We start from the raw sequence: 24,794 nt of genomic DNA, 5'->3' as shown, positions 1-24,794 counted from the left end.
AATTGTGCATGCCAGAAATCCACTGAAATGGTGAACTTTACCCTTGTGTTTGTGTGTTGTACTATCATGTGTTTAGAATGACACGATGAAAGATCTCCAGATTTTTTGCTCCAGTGTTTTCACACACTCACTGGGCAAGCGAATCATTGCACTATTTCTCAAATTACAACAATAATTCAGAAATAATGACAAGATTTCTTGGGATTTAGATGGCAATGCTGATCGCACGACTCAGTAGGATTTTCATGTCTATACAGGCTAATATCTTGAGAAGATGGTACTTGGTGATGGAATATCACTGAAAACTTCATTCAAACTCCCCCTAAGATACTAGTAAGAAAAATGAGAAAACGTTCCTAAAAGTCTGACTTCTTCAAATTGTTTCCATTATGCACCTAAGGCATCTCTCACTCATTGAAAGATAAAAATAAACCTCACAATGTTTGATGTCGGTAGAAGATGTTGATCATGAGCACTGTGAGAAGTCTTCATTTTATGAGTTTTTTTTTTCCTGTTCCATTAAGGAACCCTCTTCATGTTCAGACTAATCCAATCCCCCTCCCCCTTTTGATGCTTGACAAGGACCTCATGGTCTTGGTGACACTTTAATAAGATTTTACCCTCCACCACGGTACATCCAGACAACCTCCCAGGAGAAATTTGGCTCCTCGCTCACCCCCAGAGGGCGATAACACAACCTCCTTCCGGAGGCAAGGTATCTCATCCAATATTTCCCTCCGCTTCAATAAACTTAGTTTGATCTCATCGCTCCTGACATGCAGAAATATTGGTAAAGAGATAAACAGCAAGGCCACTGCCTCTTATCTGAGACCCTTTCATTCAGACCCTGGTGCAAAAAAGGGGCAAAAAATAAAAAATGAAAAACAAATTTCATGGAAGTCATAAGTGTGGTTATTCACACAACACAACATTTTCTGAAACTCCTTCCATTCCTTGCCTTTGTCACATCAAACTTGAAATTTTACATCATACCAGAAATAAAATATGATAAATCTAGATGTTACTGATTTGTAAAACAAAATGTGGGTGAATTCAAGTTGGCCTGAAAGGAACAACAACTCATTCATTAATCAATAAACATTACTGTATAGATAAACTCCTAGTCCTAGAAACTTTGTTTTGGTACAGTAAGTCACAGTATATGATTGTATTTCTACTGTTAGTATTTTCCTTTATCATAATGTATTGATGTTGCACAACTATGTATATGTAAACGGTATACTGTATCAGTAATTGCAGTCTGTTGGAAATGAAATGAACAAAGTGAATGCAATGAAATGAGAAAAAGAGTGGGTTAGGGTCGACAACCTGCTTCTTCTTTGTATGATATTACAAACAAACCAAAAAACACCCAAGTTTAATATCAGCCAAGGAGCTTTCCTCCAGAGAAAATTCGAAACCAAATTTTCTGACTCAGTGTTCGTTCCTAGCCAACAGCATTCATTCAATAACTCTGACATACACTTGAATGCTCTAATAAAACATCAACTCGAGCAAAATTGAGAGAAGCGTCTATTTTTTCATCGCCAAATACAGCCCCAGGCTGACGTTCTCTACTCTATACTCCAAACGGAAACATCTACGAAGAGATGATTTTACATTGCCTGAGGAGGGAAAGTGAAAGGCTGTATGAAGAAATGATGTAAAAGATGATGAAAATATTGGGGTGAATTGAGCCAATTTGATGAAAGATAAACACTCTCTTTCTGAAAGGAGGAAACATCTGAAAAACTACCACGTCTAAAATTTCAGTATCTAACTTTCTGACAGCAAAATATAAAAACAGTAGGACACTAAAGAAGTGGGACAACACAAACTGTATTTTTTGATGGAAAACTAAATGGCTGTGAACTGATTCAACCTCACAAAGTTTTTTTGTGTAGAAACGCAAAAACAGCAACTAGCAATGACCTGGTTACTTGCAAAGTCTTGCAGCATTCTACATTCATCTGATATGATTGATTTTTATCTACTTCTAATAATTCAATAAATCAATAAATTTTCCTCACGGTCATGAACACACTGCACTGCAATATCCTATTGATTTCACATTTCATTGGGAACAAGAACTCCTTGGGCAATTCCAAGAATCTCACAAAATGTCACTTTGTAAGCTGATATCTAATTGCTGGTGGGTCAAGGATCTCCTGGTAAGCTGTCACAACATTCCAACATAATTAATCTGATGAAGTTTGTCTTCTCCTAACACTGTGTCCTGTTCAGTCTTTTCCTCTCTACTTATTTCATCCAATTGTTCAGAAGCTATGTCACAATAAATATGAACATCATAGATGGACTCCAGAGGGTTAAAGATTCTGGATTTTGGATAACTTTGTATTTACCATCATGAACTTATTCAAGAGAAGAAATCTGAATAATGAATCACATACATAACTCCAAATGTCATGATTATTTTCTTAAAATTAATCTGCAAAGAAATATGTGCAATCGTTATTTCATTTCCCTCATCAAAAATTTATTTTGTTTCTTTCAGAGTGACACTGATGTGGCCTAACAACAAATGTAATATGATGTAATAATTATGTAAGTGTATTACAAAGATATATTATCATCAATCATATTAACATATGTTATTCATATTGAATCATACCATCACTACCCACTGTATCATGTCATGTTATTTGATTCTAGTTAACCATTGAACATTGGTTTCAATAGTATGTGACTTGATCAGATGATTCAGATTGTGACAGAAATTCAAATACATCCTTATCGAATTTCTAAAATTACTGTGACACAGCAGATAATTCACTTTCTTTTGATAGTTAATTACTCTAGTTAATTTTAGTTAATTACTAAGATAAATAATATATCTACGACAATACACACTTTAACTTGATAGTGCAAAACACAAGCTGGCTTTATTCTTCCTTTAGCCTGTGACTCTGATACATACACCTGTTGGCATCATGGCCTACTTTACATGATTATTTCACGAGACTTAGGAGGAAATTGCACAAAGTTGAACGACGCTGTCACTGTCAGAGTTCTGATTTGACTTAGTGCAAGGACTGGATGAAATAGCTCATGTGACTACAGAAGACATGTGTACGATCTGTCATCTTCTACTCCAGCGTCAGAAATCATTTTCCATGAGGTGTTTTTTTTTCTTTCTTTCTATCTGAACCTGTCCAGACCACTCTCATCCCTCTGGTATACCAGGGTCGTTCATCTCGCTGGCTGTCATCCCCCCCCCCCATTGCCATGGCAACCAGTAATGTGGGATCAACAGATAGTTCCACGCACTGTGACCCCCGTGTTTATTGATGTCAGAGACAATTTCCTTCATTGGTGTGAGGCATTCATCTTGGGGCTACAATCAGTGGCTGGGTGAGGATGGGCCAGAGAAGGGAAGAACCCGTTTGGGAATGGCAAATTTTACCAGCGATTCTCTTCTATAGTCCCTGCCTTGATAATTCTTTCATTACACCTCTTCAAGTCAACAGCTTGTCATTCTCTGGCTTTATGATCTATTCTTATTCACTACACAGTCATATCTTTGACTCTTTAGTCTACTTGTTCTAATAATTTCTATAATGCTTGCTTTTTAAGTCTGTGATTCCGGCAAAAAACTTTCTAACACACATTTCTTCATTTTCATGAGCATTCTTCGGAAGACTTTTTCTTTCGTCTTTCTTCTTTGTTTTCTTTCTACATAGCTGTTTTTTTTTCGTTTTTTTTTGGGGGGGGGGGGTTCAACCTTGTTTGTCATCCTAATTCACTCATTCTTTCTCCTTTGCTGATATTTCTGCTGAAAGTTTTAGATCGAAATTTGAATATTGTGATTCACAATATGTTACAGCATGTCCATGTCATATAAAAAGTGGTTTTAGTGTTTGCTGAGAACATGTTTCTGATAATTACATGTCTTTCTATATATCTCTCTTCTGAATGAACACATAAGGGTGCATATGTCTGTATTTCTGCTTAGTTTGTTAGTTATATATATATCCTTCGATCTGCATATCTGATCAAATTCATCTGTCTATCTTTCAACCTTGCTCCTTCACCCATTCCTAAAGTCTCCTGTACTTGTGGACAGCCCTCTTCCCTAATTTCTGTACACTCACATATATACAGAAACGCAAAAATTGTAATAAGTGGAGACATCATCCTACGTAAGTTGCATATTTACTTTAAAAAAATGTCACGGCTTATTGCAATCACGAGAAACAGTAAAATTTCACAGCTTTCTCATTCTGAGTCCAATGTCAGAGACATGTTTTTCATTCTATTTATATGGTTTGATTCCAAATATCGAAGCAAACAGGTATGTGGTGAAAAGGTTCTCCATGAAACACTCACAGCAAAGTTCTATAGACACTCACCGACTGTCTTTTTGTCTTTGCGGTCCTGAAGTCTGTAGACTAGATGTTCTTCGTCTGATTCTTTGAGAGGCTCTATGAAGTAGGTCTCTCCATCCACATTTACCACACCACTGTCATGGCCAGTGGAGAGGGAGAAACAATGTGAGGAGAGTTAGACATAGAAATACATCATAGATCACACATAACATATAGTTATGATATATATCAATATGTAAACATTTATTTTACATATATTCGTATACATATATAAACAAGCAAGTCCAGTTTACCAAATTTAATGATATAGTTCATGATCAAAAACATATACAATATATATCCTAATACACAAGATATATAAATTTATATATCAGATACATATAATCATATATATATATATATATATATATATATATATATATATTTATGACAAGATGGAAAAAGAGGAGAGAATAAATATGTCAACAGAGAATGTCAAGAGACCATACAAGAACTAAGGATATGTACAGAATGACTATAGGATATTCTACAAATTAGATATTGGTGGAAAAATGCACACACAAACAATACATGTTGTGAAGAGGTATTGATCAGCACTATCTAAAAGTACTGCTCTGGTGAGCAAACACTTAGTTAATATTCCATCTGTATTGGATGCTGTCTTAGCCTAATCTCTCCCATTTCCACCCCCCCCCCCAAAAAAAAAAACAAAACAAAAAAAAACAATGATACATATAAGTGTGTATATCTATTCTGTAAACTTCAAACATATATCACTACATCCCTTTCTCAGCCAACAAGACACAAAAGACATATAGTCTGGATTATGCTTTCCACTGACACCAGACTAATGATGAAAAAAGAAGAAAGGAAACCTCAGCCCATCTCAATGCACAGGTTGTGATGGATTGGATTACATGGGATGCACGTGAACCCAAGAGACCGGTGGCCGATATCTACACCAACCATCCGCACTTCATCCTCCCTGACCTTTCCCCCCCCCCCCCCCCCCAATTGCACCCCCTTAAACAAGATCATCTCCCCATAGTCTCCACTGGGATGTATCCATACATCATGGACAATGCCTACAGGACAGAAACTCATGCACTTTGCAGATATTACAGCCTAAAGCTACTGGCAATTTTATCATCACCTCTGCATGACCCAAACTTATCATTCTAAAAAAACCTAATGCATTATTCATGAACCTCAATTGCCATATCTGCTGGTGTAACCTTCAACAATTTAAACCACACCTAACCACAAAGGATAAGTACAGTGGCTTTATTAGTGTAAGCAAAACGCATTCCATCACATATAATACTGTGTATAAATCTTGTCCTCAATCACACTTACATACACAGGATGACTATAAGAGAGCAAACTAGCCATAGCACTCATAGTCATCAGTAGATTCTATGATTACCATAAGAATTTCAAAGCAAACTTCCTTGCATTTTGGCCTTAAACCATTGAGGAATAGTAATTTTGCTATTACACATATTTCTTATAGATGCTTTGCACATTCATTAATTCCATACTGTATCTAATATCAGGGAGAACATACACTTACACATCCACTGTAACATACTGTAGGTCCGTTTCCATTGGGCAAAGTAATTTCAATTTTCTTTTTAGCAAAAATTACTGGAGGAGTATACTAATCAAGAAGCATCAAGATCTTATATAAAAAGACAACTACTTTGACATTCCTGTAATGAAAAGTAACAATCAAATTGTTAAAACTCTCATAAAATTATTCAATTTCAATATTTCTTGTTGATTTAAGATTATTTTCAGCACTCAGAGTGATTACTGTCACAGAATAAATATCTCTTTCTGATATATCCCTCCATACTTTCAATTATACTTTTTTGTCAGAAGTCCACATTGCTGGTACTTATCAAGAAATCAAAGTAAGATGATTGCATTTCTTCAAGAATAAATCAAAAAGTGGCTTCCTCCTGTTGAATGCCGTTCTCATTGAAAAGCGCAAATCAATAAATAACAAGGATGAAAGTTATTTGAGGGTTGATAGATAAAAAATGGCAGACTTTACCTGATTCCATTGCAAGTACTGACTGCTACAGAAGACTTGACGGAACCCCTCACCTTACCATGGTAGTAACAATGATGCTGTCATGACAACAGAAAAGAGGAGATATAAAATAATAATAAATCATACTAAAATATCAATTTATAAAAGGCAGAACCTATGTACATGATATACTCTTCTGTGCTGCTAGAGCTCCTGATACCTAAGCTCAAACAATAGCAAACAATAAAATGAAGAGAGGTATTCAAAGTCTTTATTTGAATGATGCTACAGTGGCAGAGTTCCTGATTTCTAATGGCAAGTTATTCCAAAGCTTGAAGGCTGCATAGGCAAAAGCTCGGTCTCCTGATGTTATTGTTGCTTTACATGTTGAGATTTGTGGAAGAATGTATCTTGATGAATGTGTTTGTAAGATTTTAGTAATAATGGCTTTGTAATATAACTATGGGTTTGACCAATAAGTGCCTTGTATGCAATCAGCCTAAAATGATATTCATTGGTGAAGTGGAAGCCAGAGCAGATTTCTCAAAAGAGGAGTGATCTTAGACAATTTGAATCTACTATAGGCCAGCCTAGCATGGAAACATGAACATGAAAGCTACCATTGCCAATAGAATGTAACAAAACATATTCAGAAGACATATCCCAAAACATCTCAGTCAAAGCAAAAAAGTATTCTTAAACTCTGACCTATAAATGCATTCCTTACATGTCTTAAATGCATTTATTTCAAAAGAATACATACCAAAGGTCTATGGGCTAAAATATTGTTCATGATGTCTGAGGATTTCTAATGTTCTTGCTGATCTTTTATCCAAAAGAGTCAATACTATTTGAGCTGTAAAAGCCGCTGTTTACCGTTGGGAGTACTGATTTAAAAAATGTTCCAAGTTATCACATTTGATGCATAGACTGTATGTGCAGTTCAGTCAAATCACAAAACATCCTACCATATACAAATTTTGCAATAAAGTCACAAATAAAACGGATATATCACTAATTTTCTCAATAAACCATGCCTGCAGATGGTTTGTTCTAGAAACAATTTTAACAAAGTTTTTGTTAACATTTTGTATATTTAACAATACTTGACATTTATTATATTAACATTTTTTTACACTGGTTATTTCTATCCCTAACTCACATTTCAGAACTATTTTGAAGCACTGATGCTGGGTTTTTTTTTTCATCTGAAAATGATAAATAGTGACTTTAAATTAACCTCAACAACAAAGTGATGGTAGAGATTTTTCATAACTAAAAAATAATTCATGATGATTGATTACAATGCTAATAACAAAAATCACAGTAAGACTGATGATTAACACACCAAGAACAAAGATAAGTTCTATCATGTAGCAAAATCTTCACTGATCTTCGGAAAAAGACGATGAGTTCATCATATTCACAACAAATCTATGACATAATCATGTCCTCAATATATAGATCTAATGTTACACTAAGTACAGCAGTGTTACCAAATATGGATACATATAAGAAAAGCCTTCACTGTAATGTTCTTTGAATGACACCATCAAGTGAATTTGTTTCTTCATACCACATCAGCTACCACTTACAGGAAGTAAAAGACTTACATGCAAGATACATTACTCATGCACTTTTGTCTCTGTAATTTCCTGCTATAAAGTTTAAAAGCACATAAGAAGAAAACGACTGAACTTGTCTTTCACATTACAGCTAAAATTATCCTCAAGATCTAATCCTACTTTGGGTCATTTCCGGGACAAAGAATCAGAACATCACAATAAGAATGAGACAGACAAGGCTGTCTGGATGTCCCCTCTTCCCATATGACGAAGGGGTTTCCCCTTGTATGATGTCACCACTCCACTCTTTCCTTCAGATGTGTCATGTGACTTACGTGGGGGTGTGGCTTGCGTGTGATTGGTCCACCATCCTGGGCGTAGGATCGGGTCACAAATCTAGCAGGGAAGAGATTTCTGGAGGAAATTGAAAGACGAGAAGAAAAAAAATCAGAAACACTGATCATTTGAAAAATCACACCGATAACAGCTCCTTCCCCATCTATAAGAAACCAACATGCAGGATTACTGCACCAACCAGAGAAAACTTGAGTTCTACGATTTTGTCTGTGCTTTCTTCCATGAAACAGAGAAAAGACACAAAAAACATGAACACTGTTTATGGAGTTATTCCCTTTTGCATCACAACCAACAAGGTTTTATTGTGTTGACAAACCGATGCAGACCCTATTTATGCAATGATTGTATACATCTTATGGACATGACCTTTCGCCAGAAAAAATGAATAGTGCAAACATGATTCCACTCATACATGAAGAACTCGCACAGCAAGCTACCCCAGAATTTGTGTCACTTGCAGTTTATTGATATTATATGATATCAATGTATGTCCCACAAAGATTTAGCCCTTCTCAAAATATCTTGTGAGTACTTACACACAAAGAGCTTTCCTTTAAATCTATCTATTCTTTTCTCTGGTGTTTAGATGTAGAAACTAAGATTCACTTGTCCACAAAGAGTTCTAGTCTACACATAAGTTATTTTTCATAGTAGTATCAATTGATATTTCAAGTGCCAACCCAGAAAAACTATGTTTGCAGATATGTTGTTTATATCTAAATCTCTTGGAACCCAGAACAAAGCTTCTGAAACCGATTCTCCAAACTGCCCCTCTTCAAGTTGTCCGTCACTAAGACTTGCAATGTTTTGGACAGGTGCTCATAAAGGAGGACTTCATAATATGCGGTCTCCATAAACACTCTGCAATGGCTTGCTATGGATGATGCGGACTCTACAAATATTCGGCAATGGCTTGCTATGGATGATTTGACATGATTCTTTACAAAAGGTCACTGTATCAATTTGTATGTTTCTTTCATGGGGAATGCCATAGAGGGAATGAATCTTTTATTAACCATTTTGGTACTGAAATGAAATAAATTCATAATGGGGGATACGGACATATGTGCATTGCAATGAATCTTTTATACTGGAATGAAATATATTCATAATGGGGAACATAGACAAATATGCATTACAATAAAATGCATAAGTTTTTATTGTCTAAGGTTATATCCAGTCTCACTTTGAATATATTCATGATTATTTTGACATAAGCATGACCCTTGCAAAATATGCAAAGCATCGTGGACATGTTCGGTAGTTCAGAATCTTTTGAAATCATATTTTTTAGATATTATCAAATTTTTTGCTCCTACAAACAAGGGAATCTCAATGTGATATCTTTTTATAATGTTACACTACAAATAAACCCAAAAGTGCCCACACTTCATCCTAGCAGCTCTGAATAACAGAAAGCCAAGCTTCCGAAGACTCATTTTAGCACACGTCTACACCTCAGAATTCATTAGCGTGCAGTTTTTAAAGGTCAATTTATGCCTAATTTCCATCATCGAACACAAATTAATATATCATCACATTATGGTAACTGAGTTATATTCATCAATGGAGCATTACAGCAATATGTACCCAACTACACGTCTTCCAGGCATGGCTGTGCCTCACTTAAACATAATATACATTATTCCCGTTCATTACATGATACAAGCTCGTACGTCCCTGTCTCTTGTGTATCCCCTGTTATATATTTGAGGAGATAAACTTATTTTATTGTTTCACATACAAGTTAACATCATGATTACAAACAATCTAATGCTGGAGAATCAGTTAATGTACACAAAATATCTCATACATCACTTCATTCAGTCTATTCTTTTTTTGTCATTGTAATTTTTTTTTCCTCAAAGAAGGAGAATGGCTAATACATAGTGATGAATTAATACAACTTGGCTCAAAAGTTTATAAAAAAAATATCATGCTGAAGGACAGACATGCACTATTCATTCATAATCTCCATTGCATTTCGAAAGGAATGTCGCAAACATACAATCTTCCACAGATGAGATGGAAAGACGTTTTTCAGGAAAAGAAAACATTGCACTGGGTGGAACATGTCCACATCTTAGTAAGATCACTGATCACTATGGTACAGAAAAAAACACCCACTGGATATATTCACACTATACTTGAAATCCCTACCCATCCTAATCTTTTCTTTATGGAGTTACTGATATAAAAAATTCATAGAATAAATCATAATAGTCACTATTTCCTGAATGCATTATGTGTCGTTAATGCCTCATACTAGGAAGAAAAGAAGTTTCTGAGAACAAGTGTCAAATTGGTAAATTTGTCCACTCATGAATACCAATATGATAATACTAGAAACAATATGCAGTAAATGCAAATTATACTTTGAAAGAAAAGTGATGGATACTTACTCATTCAACTCTAAATCTATAATTAGTTCCTGTCCAGACACTGGAATAATGATGCTTGTTTCTCGTATATGTCCATCCTGAAGAAATAGGAAAGAACAAAACATATCACAAAGTTTAGTTTTGTCCCAATTTATGTATGTGAGATACACGAAAAAGATTTCCTTCAAACAGGATCACAGGTTGTTACTGTATGCGATTGATGTGCATGAGCAAAGAAATGAACATGACATGTCACACTTTATTGTCAGAAAACTTTATATTACAAATGAAGAATGGATTGTTCACATTGATAACTATGATAAAAGCATGAATATGTACCACAAGAAAAAAAAAGACTATAGAATATGGGAATACATTCCCTTATTTTAACTGTGAACACACCTGGGCCCCGTTTTATCAAAAGATAAAATCGATTTTAAATTTCCTTACCAAACAGGATGCCATAGACTTAGAGTTGAAATCAACTATATAATCAATTTTAACTCTTCACAAAACAGGACCCTGATCATAACTTTCAAAGAAACTCTACACCAGTGTATGTGACTTGCACTGTACAGTGTGTGCATCAATGTTTTTTTCTGTTTTGTTTTAGTTTGCTTAGCACTTTGATCAGGCATAATCAGACCAATTAGCGACATGCCTTTACAGGCATCACATCACCTCCATACAAGCTGGGAATGCTTGCATCATTCTAGGCCTCCTGGGTTTTTATGGGTGATGGCTAACGATGCTATGGCAGCGCTTACTGGAGTGGTCCTCTTCCTGCCATGTGCTCTACTCAAGAGCCCTTTTCACTCAAGCATCCCCCTGTCAGTCCACTCACTAATGCACAGTGCTGCACTATGCTCATAGGCTAGTCCCACCTACTGCCATTCATGTTATTGAGAAAAAAATCACTGCGTGAGGCTCAAGTCAGCTCAATGACGTTCCCTAGAGTATTGAGGTAATTTTGATATGATGCTGCAGATATTATTAGCTTGTCCTCATACACCTGGTAATTCTGAATATTATCACACATCCTCTACTCCCAAAGAGATTATATCTGCACTGGCTAAATTGATTGAATTGCCATTAAATAAAAAAATACACATAAATTGTAAGTTTTACACAGAAACATAACTTTAATTACCGGGTACCTAAAACTGATGTATCCTGTATTACTCAAAGCAATCGTAATTCCTTTGATGGATTAATGCGTACCCTTTTATCATTCAACTTGACATTTTATAAAATGAGGATTTCTAGTAAAGACAACACAAATTCTGATAGATTAGAGCTATAAAGTAAAAATATTATTGATGCTAAACTTTCTGTCACTCCCACTGATAGTTCTAATATGATTTCCTAGTAGACTCAGCAGACCATGATAGATCAGGGATATGAAGTGTAGGTTGGCTAAGTGCATTTGACATACAACTGTTTCAGTCACAGATCATCCGACAGAAAGTGCCCTGCCAGGTTGCCATGGTTACAGCACGGGTTATTGCCTGTGAGGTTTGGCCATTGACGCCAGGGTGGTTGGTGTTTTATGATCAGAAACAGAACTATATCCTTTGCAAGCCCATACCACTGGGGGCAGCGTTAATCTTCAGAGGGGAAGAGATTTAAAATTGTGCCAAATCGAATAATTGTCATGAATGACAAGTAGGCATTGGATATCTAGTCTATCCAGCATCTAAGATCAATGTTTGTGTGACGGTTGATTCTCATGTTTGTATGGTACAGTAATATTCAATTCAACTCACTTTTTTTTTTCTGGGGAGATTGAATGTCCCGCACTTAAAATTGATTAATTCTCATTAATTCTGAAAAATGCACATATTTTTGATACAGAGGCAAGAATACCTCTATCACCATGATCAAAATCATGATTTTCACTACTATCATGACTGTTGGCAAGTTCACAGCTATCCATGATATACATCATTTTTCCCCCAAGAGCTTTATATGAATACTTTGATTGCAGAACAAGTATAAAAACTTCATTTTTGTTCATTTTGTTTGTGATTTAACCAGCTTTAAAAAAAAAACAGAGAAAATGGTAAGAAAATATGGGATATTTTCAATTATAACTTCAAAAATATTCATTATTATGCAACACGTGAGCTATCAATGAAAAGGTTTTATTTTGCTCTGTCTAATAATGAACTTACTGTAAAATGTTGTAGAATGACGCTTTACCCATTTCGTGATCAAACTCTTCATACTGCCATGTTAAGCAGTAGAAAGACCTTAAACGGATGGTATAGTGTTGTTTGAAACCTGGCTTCAGGTTTCTAACTTTTTTAGATGAGCTAGTGAGAAACCTCTTATGAAATATGAAATAGCATATAATTTTAAGATGAATTCAATGTTTATTTGATGAAAATGGGCTTTCAAATGGCTGCGATATCCAAAACAAAGCAATCCTAATAAAAGGTGGGACCCACCTTTTATAAGGATTGCTTTGTTTTTCTTTGTTTTTGGATATTTCAGCCATTTCAAAACCGATTTTCATCAAATTAACTTTGAATTCCTCTTAGAATTGCATGCTTTTTAATATTTCATGAAGTGGTTTCTAAGTATCTTGCAAAAGGTAAAAGCTGAATCTTCATCTCAATTAATACTATACCATCCCTTTAGTGAGGCTACAACACATCCCTGAATAATATAAGGGGTGGGGCTGTGGAGACAGGAAGTGGAAGTCAACTCCATTCTGTGGTAGGAGATGATGGCATCACTGGTATCATCCAGAAATCCAGAAAGACTCAAACTTGGGTCAATGCTCTCCTTAACTACCACCCAGAGGAAGCTCCTCCACCAAAAGGAAACAATAAATCACATCGTTCGTAGAAATCAACAATATTTGATCCTCCACTCTACAGAAAGGATCCCCAAAAAGTTGTACAGCCAGTGTAAGGTTCTTGGCTACATGACATCAAATTTGTGACATCAATCTTCATAAATGATATAATTTTTTTTTTCAAGGCTGCCATGACCTATTAAGTACTCCTGCATATTTTTTCTCTCTTAAAATTGAAATAATTGTATCATTAACTTCTTTTTTTTTCATTGCATTTGTTCGAATACGTTAAAACTAATTGTGATTATTATACTGCAAATCTATTCCTGCACTTTGTTCAGATACATGTATTGTATTGTTAGTAAATGCATGACTTTCAGAGAAAAAGGCAGAAATAAAATCAGAGGGAAACTGAAACTAAAATGTTAACAGAAAAAAAAAATCAATCAGGTTACGATACGGTAGAGCTAATCAAGACATTCAGACATAGATGTACATGAACAGGTTGCTGCATAAGCATTAGCACTTGCCCGATTGCCCGGGGCAAGTAAAAATCAAAGTCGGGCAAGTGTTTTGGAACAATGAGGAAAAACTGCTTGCCTGAATTGGGCAAGCAAAAAGTTTAGAAGCCATCTTTACTTCCCAACACTTACGTGAAAAAGTCCCACTAATCCAACACCAACACTATTGAACCAAGTTTGTTACTAGCTCCCCACATGTGCTGTTTAAATTCAGATGACTGGGTTTTATCAAGCCCTTGGCTTTACAAGTGATTTTCTATATAATTTTCTTATATCTTTAGACTTTCTTTTCGGGCATGTAAAATTCATGTTCGGGCAAGTGTTCTGCAACAATTTGAAAAACTCCTTGCCAAACTAGCAAGTGGTAACAAAAAGTTATGTAGCACCCGATTCAAGTATTTTACATCAAAGTGATTCATATTGAGTCTATAATCTGCAGATAATTTCATTAATTTTATCACATCCTGGTGTTTGAAATAGACACAAGAGCTGTGACAGTAACTCTAGTTACTTTCAGTTATTCTAAAAGGCCTCTTTCCATGAATGGTTAATTTTGTAATGATCAAATCTTTAAAGCCTCTTTTGGTACGAAGATGATTACACATCCGTCAATTTTTTTTAAATTCTTTGTTATGGGCTGAAATGTGTAGGCAGTAAAAATTGACACAGAAATTCATCTCACTGATACATCTCTCATGAAATGGAAAAAGATAACATTGTAGGTCAGGACGATATTATTTCTTATGTTACAATTCTGGATATTGAATGTGATATCCAGGGTGATAGTCAAACTGTGATCACAGAAGGCGCAGGTGTTTCGTTTCTTGGATGAATATCACTCATCTCCTGAAATGATCTTGAAATCAAACTTCCACAGTTCAGGTAAAGATCGAGTCATTATTCAACCAATCCATGGCCACATACCATTACCAAGGACCAACTTTGCACGTAGCCAGTGTCAAAGAGATGCTTATAAAAAGATGGATGAGCCATTATTTGAGAGTTTTTAACAACCCTGGAATACCTTGGCCGGAGGTAGTACAAAAGTACATGGTGTCGGGATATGATATCAATATATCTTGCAAGACTCTGTGTGCCTAGTGGCAAAATGGCTATAGTTGGCTAGCCTACTGTTGGTATGGTTTTCATTCATTCATTCATTCATTCATTCATTCATTCATTCCATCAATCAATCAATCAATCAATCAATCAATCATCCATTCATTCATTCATCAAATTCATTCATTCATTCATTCATTCATTCAATTTATTAAAAAATGTAGGAATCACAGATCTGTAGGTTTTTTCTTTTTTTAATTCAGAACATTTTCCCTTCTCTTTTTTGTGAGACAACTTCTCTTTCTATTTGGAGACCGAAACTTTGAAGTTAGCTATCTGTTGTGTCCCAGATCTCTCATCCCAATCATGATCGGGGCAGCAAAAACGAAAAAAAGAAAAAGAAAAAAAAAGGGGGCAGACTCTATTATCAATCAAAGTCACATACAAACCTTCCTCCACCCTCAATGGTGGCAGTATGTATATGCAAACACCTGTTTGTGCCTTAGTCCCACATGCACAACATCAGGATTAATTGGAAACCGACTTCCTACCATTCTAGAGACCAAGGAGTCTCCTACAGTGATTTCCCTATTGACATATGGCATTCATCCTCCCTCACTTTTGTTGCACACAATTGGGTTTTCCCCAATACTCAGTTCAATTTTCTGCGGTTTCTATGTAAGAACTGGGTACTCTCATGGAGTGATGTCAATGAAATACATGTATCCGTGGTGAGAAGCATGGCTTTGTTCACACTGGTATGATGTGAGCTGTACATGTATCTACCTGCTGAACAAAAAAAAAAAAAACAAGCTGAAGTAGATTTGTTACTGATCAAGATCTTTCAGAACTAAGCCTTGCTGCAACAAATAACCTTAAGCCCAAGAACTCACTTTTTCTGACAGTGGAAGGCATTTGCCTCTCATCATTTGTGTATCAATGTTTCAGGACTAAATTCACCATCACAAAGTGGTTCAAAGGGTTGACTTTTTGAGAAACGAAACAAACTTCCAAGGGAAGAAAAAAAAATCCTCTGGAGGAGGAGTTTGACCTCCGGTAACCTTTCCTGGAGACAACAATGGCTGCCTGTCTTGGAGAAGCCACTACCGATGGCCTTAGAACCTTCCGGATATGATGAATCAGAGCTCCCCCCCCCCCCCCCCCTTCAAGTCCTCACACTGAACCTTTTTGGTATACATGCAAATATTCACTGCCTGCCACTAACAAAACATGGAAACTGCTGTGCCAGGGGAGTCAAAAATCATATTTCTACAGGAAACATCTACCCCATGATAACACTCTGGCCTACACTTCCACATCTAGAAATAGCTTGGCATTTCCAAGTCAGTGAACACGCTGTTTTCTCTCTGCTGTCAGTGATTTCTTGGCAAAGCGTGTGCTGTGTTTGCAGAATCAAATCCAGCTTGATGAACATATTTGTGACGAGTGAATAGCTCTCTTTGCTACACATATCTGCTTACACTTCTGGTTTACAGCATAAGATTGATGTTGAATCAACTCAAAGCCTTATTTCCAGGCTATATCACTCAACTGGATACATCCTAAATAAATATTATTCACTACTACTTTTAAGGCTGAGGTTGATTAAGTGGTGAGATTTAGAGTTGTGTTCACAGACTGGCAAAAGAAATGACTAAGAGAAGTGGTTACACACATCAACAGATAATGTACAATACATGAAGATATAATGTAGCAAGGAGAATTGATAATCAGATATGAATTCACATGGCATTTTTTAAACAATACCAGCCCTGAAGAGGGACACTGCTGGTAATTAAGTACTTGGTTATTGCTATCATGCCATTAGGCTAGCTCAAGGTAACCCAAGAATGGTTGATAAAGGTTAAAAGTACCAAGTTTTACCTCCCATGAAAGCAAACATCCCCAAACCAGTGAAGATGAAAAACAAGCCCACTACATTTGATGGAAGAAACTATCCTTGATTACAGAAGTTATTGATGGATACCAACAGAAATGTGCAAAGCTTACATCCTCTGCAATATTTCCTTCACTTTCATATTCATTTCAAACACATCTTTGATTACAGATGTTGGTGTGTTAAAAAAAAAGGAAATTGCAAAAGCTTACTTCCTCTGAAATTATTTCTGACGTTCTCATTTTGATTTCAAACAATCACGAGCCAACTGCTTCTTGGAAATGAAAACTTCAAAGTGAAAGTGGACAAATTGCAGAATGCATTTTGTCATTCTGAGAAGTCACTCTTCTAATATTGTTCACTGGCAACTTTAGACACACACACACACACACACACACAAAAAAAAAAAATCATAGGAAAAATGCAGGTTTCCTTTCAATGACTATCTGTGACAACTATGAAATATCAACCCCTAAATCTGCCTCGTTCATGATTAATAGCTCTGAGCTGTGAGGTTCATATCTCACGACTGACAAATTTTTATGGTAACTCTTCGGTGATTTGTTTTTTACCCTGAGGCAGCTCCTCACCCATGAGATTCTGCTCAATCAAACCATGTCAATGGTACACTGCTTCTACAATATTAGTTACGTTCAGACGGGAGCCCTTAACCTCGAAGTTAGGAAACTTCGAGGTTAGAGCTTGTAGTTAGGGACCGTGAAGACGCACTCGTAGTTAGCAAACCTCGAGGTTTGCTCGAAGTTTTGAGCCACGAGAAATCTTATGGTTAGCGCTCTAACCACGAGCCGCGGGGGGTCCCCACTCGTAGTTAAGCACCGTGTGGACACAAAACACAACGAACTCGAAGTTAAGAGTGACCTCGCCGTAAACTCCGGCCCCCACAATTTCCCTCTGCTTCCGGGTCAACCTCCCAAACGTACACCACAAATACACCACACGTGAAAAACCTATGACGCATGACACAACAACATCATCTTTTCTTCCCATGCGCTTGATCTCTGAAACTGAACACGTCGAACTCGCTATCAAACTGTATTCTATATTCTTCTCCGACGCTAAAAAAATGTTTTCGACGAATATCTTCATAAAGGCATAAAGTCATCAGTGCAGTGCTATCTCTGCATACCATGACAGAGAAAAAGAGTACCCGTAAGCGAGTCCGACAGGGTTCGACTAAAGAATAAATAGACGCCTTGTTAGCAGTGTGGGCTGAAACTTCCGGTTTTGTGGTTTTAACATCGAGTAGGACCCACTCGTAGTTACGGGGGGCAGAAGCTTAACCTCGAAGTTTCGTAACCTCGAGGTTAAGATTCGTCGTGTGGACACACGTCGTAGTTAGGGGGAAGAGCGAAACCTCGAGGTTTCCTAACCTCGAGGTTAGGGCCTGCCGTCTGAACGTAACTATTCTCTTTCCGGGTGGAAAAAAAAAAAGCTTAGCTCATTTTTTTTTTTTTTTTTTTTTTTTTTTTTTTTTTTTTGGGGGGGGGGGGGTGGTATTTGGCCTGTTGAAATTCCATTCATCTTTTTCTCATTTCAAAAACCATATCCCATGAGCAAACTTGTAAATAAATTCCAACACATCAGTTGCAAACTATTTTCACATTTCCATTATACTTTACATGACTTGCATATATATGCATATCCGAGTCAAAATGTGCAATTCCATAATAACATTATATTCTTATCATTACTCTTATTCATTATTCTTAACATTACAAGCATTATTCAGTATTAGTTGCCATAGTTATATGTTCAAAATTATTTTTAAAAATCAAAAGTTTTGAAATGAATATATATATTAATGGCATATGGAGTATGGATACATCATCAGACCATGTCTTCATGGTTGCTAATCTTACCTATGACAAAAAGTCTGACATTCTAAGATCATAAACAAAAAGTACATGGATCAAAAGGGCATAAGACACTGGTAGCTCCAATGTGCCAAGCCAGTCATGTGTGTGCACTCATTTATATGGAAATATGGGTTCCACCTGTCAAGCTTCACTGGTCCACTGCAAAGGGCACTGGGCCAAAATCTAGAGGTCACTATTATTGTGACCCCCAAGGACTGGGAAAGCAATCAATGTCCAGAGGAAGACATGAAGACATGAAGAAAACGAGAGAGCGAGGGAGAGTGAGTAAAAGGACAAGGCCAAGTCTGTCTAGACCTCCATAGACTCATCATCTTCCTTTCACTCACTGCTGACATTCTGAACAAACTTCCAGGTTTCTGGTAATGTCATCTCTGGACCAACCTTGCACTAGTGGGAAGACAGTGAGTTGTAACCTGCTCTATGCTATGGTTCATGGAAAGGACAAGCAGTTTCCACATCTGGTCTGGCTGATAAAAGAAGGTTGTGTGAACTTCTGCATATGAATGCTCCCAATGCACTTCAGTCTTGCCATGCTAACAACAAAACTTAAGGGAGGGACTAAGAGTGCATTCCACAAGGTCAGTTAATCTCATGCTCAGACTGTGGCAGCTGATTTCATCCCCTGGAAATCTCTGAAATACTTGAAGTACAGCAGACATTCAGGCCTAGGTCATAGCTTCGTGAATTCGTTTCAATGCATTTAAACATTAAAAACAACTGTTTTCGTGTTGGTTCAGTATGTATAATGGTCCTGCTAAACTGTAGGGCCTGTATGCTATATATATCTACAATGTAGCGAGTGTAATTGTTGCAAATCGGGACTTCCCAACAATTTCTAGTGCTAAAATTTATGAGTTTATGGAGTACAGGAATAAACAAAACATGTAGGCCTATATGTGCATGTCGCATTCATATTTAGATAAGAGTTAATGATTTAGCACATTGTTACATTTGTGAATAGCACCCCACTTGCGAATAATAAATAAAGACCTTGCGAGAAATATGGTGTATACAGTACACTGTATGTACCAAAGCATTCAACTACATGGTCAAACACTCCAAACGCCTTTCCCTCTCCTGTAAGTCGGTCCTGATTCATTTTTCCCCCAAAAGTTTCCACCTGTATGATGATCAAATCTCTTCCCTGCTTGAGGAGGAGGGGTGGTTTGACAGGATGCTGCTGAAAATCAAGTTATCGGAGCAGGAAATATCGTCTGATTACCCTGGACAAGAAAATACATTTTTGGGGGCTCCTTATCAGGTTCTGGTAGGCCCTGATTGCAGGATGGGGGACAAAGTGTTGGAGAAACAATAACTGCCATCAAGATTTCTCTTTTCCTTTCTTCTTAGAAGTGTGAATCAGTTATAGTGTTGAGGTTAAAAAAAAATCAAAGTATGACCACAACGACTTGACTTATTGGTCTCACATAATTCATTCCGTGTCTGCCCTGTTTTCCCTTTTTATATGACATTCAATAAAATCATAGCTCAGAAATGTTTAATCTGTTTTATGTTATACTCACTTGTTGTTCTTAAAGGACAAGTCCACCTTTAAATACATAAGGATTGAGAGAATGCAGCAGTATTAGTAGAATACATCAGTGAAAGTTTGAGGAAAATTGGACAATCCGTTCAAAAGTTACGAATATTTTAAGTATCTGCGCAGTCACTGCTGGAAGAGAAGACTACTAGAGTGTATGATGTCACATGCGTACAACTATATAAGGAAACTAAAAAGAGAATTTCACAAAACTTTACTTTTTGAATAATGTGCACATTTCTTCGACATGCTACTGACGTATGTTAAGGGTAATATTATTCCCCCTGCCTTCTGAAAGAGAGAAGTCGAGTGTTCTTTTGTTATGCGAGAAAAATGGAAATATGTTGAATTTTCTTTATTCTTTCTTTATATCGTTGTACTCATGTGACATCACAAGCTATAGTAGTCTTTTCATCCAGCCGTGACTGAGCAGAAACTTCAAAAATTCATAACTTTTTAACGGATTGTCCGATTTTGCTCAAACTCTCACTGATGTGTTCTACTACTATTGCTGCATTCACTCAACCCACATGTCTATGAAGGTGAACTTGTCCTTTAAAGTCTCACACTTAACTGAAAGTCTATCATAGCTTCACAAAACTATTGAAGGGTATTTTTTCCTCACAATAATTTTTAAGATTATCACACTTACATCTTCAAGTGAGGGCATGGCTTAAAAAATACTTACAGACTAAAAGTTCAAAAATTGAATAACTGAAACTCTTTTCATGATATAATCTGCTTCACAGAAAGATATCTACTGTGGATAAATTTTTGTTCTTTTTAAATACCAAAAAAAACAAGAGACCCGCGGGTCTAGCGCTCACCTGAGTATCGCAAGTTCACCTTTTACGCAGTCACTAATCTAAATTATTCACAGCTCTACCAAAATTTGACGAGGCATTCTCAAGTGGAAGATGAAAATGTACAATAAGGGCCCAATTTTTTCAAGATTCCTTAATTTGGGGGAATTGGGGCCCCCTGGGGCCCTCTGGGTGGGGCATGGTGCCCAGTTTGATAAATTGAGATCCTGACCACCTAGGGATGCTACCTGCCAAGTTTGACAAAAATCCATCATGAGGTTTTCAGGAAGAAGATGAAAATGTACAATTCAGGCCCCCATTTGGACCCTTCCAACCACCCCCCCCCCTACCCCCAAGAGGGGCACCCCTGGATCTCCTATGAACAAACTTGAAACTACAGTCATTAATGTACTCACTCATAGTATTATCTCAGCTCTATAACTTCTGATTCTAGAGAAGATTCTTAAAGATTCCTTCATTTGGGGGGTTTGGGCCCCCTGGGGGCCCCCTGGGCGGGGCATGGTGCCCATTTTAACAAATTGAGATCCTAACCCCCTAGGGATGCTACCTGCCAAGTTTGGTGAAAATGGGTCATAGGGTTCTCAAGAAGAAGATAAAAATGTACAATTTAGGCCCCATTAGGACCCCTCCTCACCCCCCCCCCCCCCTGGGTCCCAAGGGGGGCACCCCTGATTCTGCCATGAACAAACTTGAAACTACAGTCATCAATGTGCTAACTCATAGTATTAACCTAGCTCTATCACTTCTGGTTCTAGAGAAGAAGATTTTTGCAGATTCCTTAATTTTGGGGGGTTTGGGCCCCCTGGGGGCCCCCTGGGTGGGTCATGGTGCCCATTTTAACAAATGGAGTTCCTAACCCCCTAGGGATGCTACCTGCCAAGTTTGGTGAAAATGGGTCATGGAGTTCTCAAGAAGAAGATGAAAATGTACAATTTAGGCCCCATTAGAACCCTTCCCCACCCCCCTCCCCTGGGTCCCAAGGGGGGCACCCCTGATTCTGCCATGAACAAACTTGAAACTACAGTCATCAATGTACTAACTCATAGTATTAACTTAGCTCTATCACTTCTGGTTCTAGAGAAGAAGATTTTTACAGATTCCTTAATTTTGGGGGGTTTGGGCCCCCCTGGGGGCCCCCTGGGTGGGGCATGGTGCCCATTTTAACAAATTGAGTTCCTAACCCCCTAGGGATGCTACCTGCCAAGTTTGATGAAAATCGGTCATGGGGTTTTCAAGAAGAAGATGAAAATGTAAAAAGTTTACGCACGACGCACGACGGACGACGGACGACGGACGACGGACGACGGACGACGGACGACGGACGACGGACGACGCACGACGCACGACGCACGACGCACGACGGACGCCGGACGAAGGGCGATCGCAATAGCTCACTTGAGCCTTTGGCTCAGGTGAGCTAAAAATTGAAGGATCAACAGCAGTGAAAAGCCTAGGTGAACTTTTTCTGACATCTAACTTCATACAAGCACAGAGCCAATTTTCTCGAGGGAAAAAAAGAAAGGAAGAGATGACAAATGGCTGAGCATCAATCAATAAAGTGCGCTAACAATATCACGATGAAGCGACATTAGCATTAGATTTCAATTATTTGTCCTGGATACACATTTATGCAATACTGACGTCAAAGCAAGATAAACAATCCACACAGCCAAAATGTACCAGGGCACACTCAACTAGTCTCTGGTAAGGATTGTATAAATTTTATTCTTTTCCCTCACATCTGTTGGTTTAGGTTTTTTTCTTTTATTGATGTCTATGTTTTTGTTTTCTCTTGGCCTGTTATGGCTTTGTCTAAACAAAATGATGATGAAGAAAATGCAAATCTCTCTCTTTATAATGTAAATTTGGTGTCTACAGCCGATTGCTACTGTCTTGTCTATTTCTGTCCCACACAGACCTATCACATCAAAACCAATATGCCCTCTTCAAAACACTTTCAAGCATGATTGCTTTTGGAGGAGGCTTAGGTTATTGCCTCAGCAATAAACGTCATATTAACAGGTACATGTAGAGAGATATATACCACATCAAATATCTCATTCATCACTGATTCATTAACTCATTAATCTAGAGTTGATTGGATCGGGAATGAAAACCTTTTGCTCTATCTCAATATATCCTACTATCAACAATCATAGTAAGAGATCCAAGGAGGCCATTCAAACTGATTTCTTCCGTTCTCAAAATAAAATTAGTAGACTATGGCTATGATTTCTCTTCAAAAACAGTCAACATAATATTTCATGCACTAATGATAATGATATTTCATGACTGATAGCTCAGTTTTATGGAATGCCAAGTGAGTCTTTTCTTACACTGTGAAGAGTATAAACTGAAGAAAAAGGGGAATGACACCTACAAAATATTCACTACCACAAACTCGAATTGATGTAACAAATGTAGTACTGTCCATCTTGTTCTTTCGGTCAGAGCATAAAGCACATCTCAGGTAGAGACAGACGCTCGAGAGCAGAGGGGGCCACAACACTATCCACTCTGTGCTGCAAATTATGGCTGACATTGGAGGTCACAGGAATCATTTTGTAATGTGAAAGCATCTCTCTGACTCATTTTTTTACCACAATTGTGAGGTGAAGGACTCCACAAACAAAAGTGTAACACACAGGGCCCCTAAAGGGCTTTTTACACTTGTGTTTCTTAACCCCGGACTTTCTCTGACCCAGGACTATCGTTAGTCCCGTACCAATTATTTCAGCTTTTTACACTCGCTAATTAGTCCCGTACTATCTCTTGTCCGGGGCTAAGGAGAAAACTGACCTTTTTACACTCGTATTTCTTAGCCCCGGACTTTCCAAACCACATGAATATTCATAATTACGCTGTGTACTGTACACGTACACGCACGCACCGGCAGCACTTGATTACCTCGTTTCTGATTGGTCAGTGAGGGTCGGACTTCGTCTCCGTCGCTTAGCCCAGGATTATTTTTTCGTTCTGTTTACACTCACTTGCTTGGCACCGCAATTGCGGTGCTAACCCCTGCTATTTTGCAGGGCCAGATAGTACGGTACTATCGGTGGGGCTAGCCCACTTTGGCAAAAACGAGTGTAAACAGAAAGTGGGCTAAGGATAGTCCCGTACCAACGGTGGGGCTAAGGCCCCCCCTTAGCCCCACCGTTGGTCCGGGGCTAAGCAAAAATTTACAAGTGTAAAAAGCCCTTAAGAAAGGTATCTCAAGGAATTCACCAGGTCTTTTTCCTGCCAAAGATTAGGCTCTGGTCAATGCAGGTCAAACGAACCAGTATCTCTCTTGACAGGAAGCCAGGAGTAGGCGGTGAGGTACAGAAACCAAACCAAATCACTGAAAATCCAAATTCCTCACATTTCTAACCCCTTGGTTACTATGCATCATGTGACGGCATTCTACCACAGTGAGAGCTTTTGCAGAAAACTCATCATCTCTGATAAAACTTTTTCTTTTAATGAATTTGAGCAAAGATTATATTGCACCTGTAAACAACAAATAGTTGGTTCAATACAAGAAACTTGTGGAAAATACTGTAAAACCAGAAATTTCCGTGTG

General features: G+C 37.5%; 1 protein-coding gene across 1 annotated transcript in view; it reads right to left on the bottom strand.

Moving 5' to 3' along the window:
* The window catches only part of LOC139723287 (zinc metalloproteinase-disintegrin-like MTP8), a 114,209-nt gene that overhangs the window by 42,022 nt on the left and 47,393 nt on the right, over positions 1–24,794 (bottom strand). The window contains exons 3-6 of the mRNA XM_071634547.1: positions 10,709–10,785; positions 8,285–8,363; positions 6,406–6,482; positions 4,371–4,480 (exon numbers count right to left, since the gene is read on the bottom strand). Of these exons, the coding sequence (XP_071490648.1) occupies positions 4,371–4,480; positions 6,406–6,482; positions 8,285–8,363; positions 10,709–10,785 (343 nt within the window). The remainder of the gene's footprint in view (positions 1–4,370; positions 4,481–6,405; positions 6,483–8,284; positions 8,364–10,708; positions 10,786–24,794) is intronic.

This window comes from Diadema antillarum, unplaced genomic scaffold, assembly GCF_040938485.1.
Source record: "Diadema antillarum isolate AM-2024a unplaced genomic scaffold, OU_Dant_1.0 scf00000184, whole genome shotgun sequence".
Taxonomy (NCBI): Eukaryota; Metazoa; Echinodermata; class Echinoidea; order Diadematoida; family Diadematidae; genus Diadema; species Diadema antillarum.
This window is presented reverse-complemented; position numbering and strand designations above follow the sequence as displayed.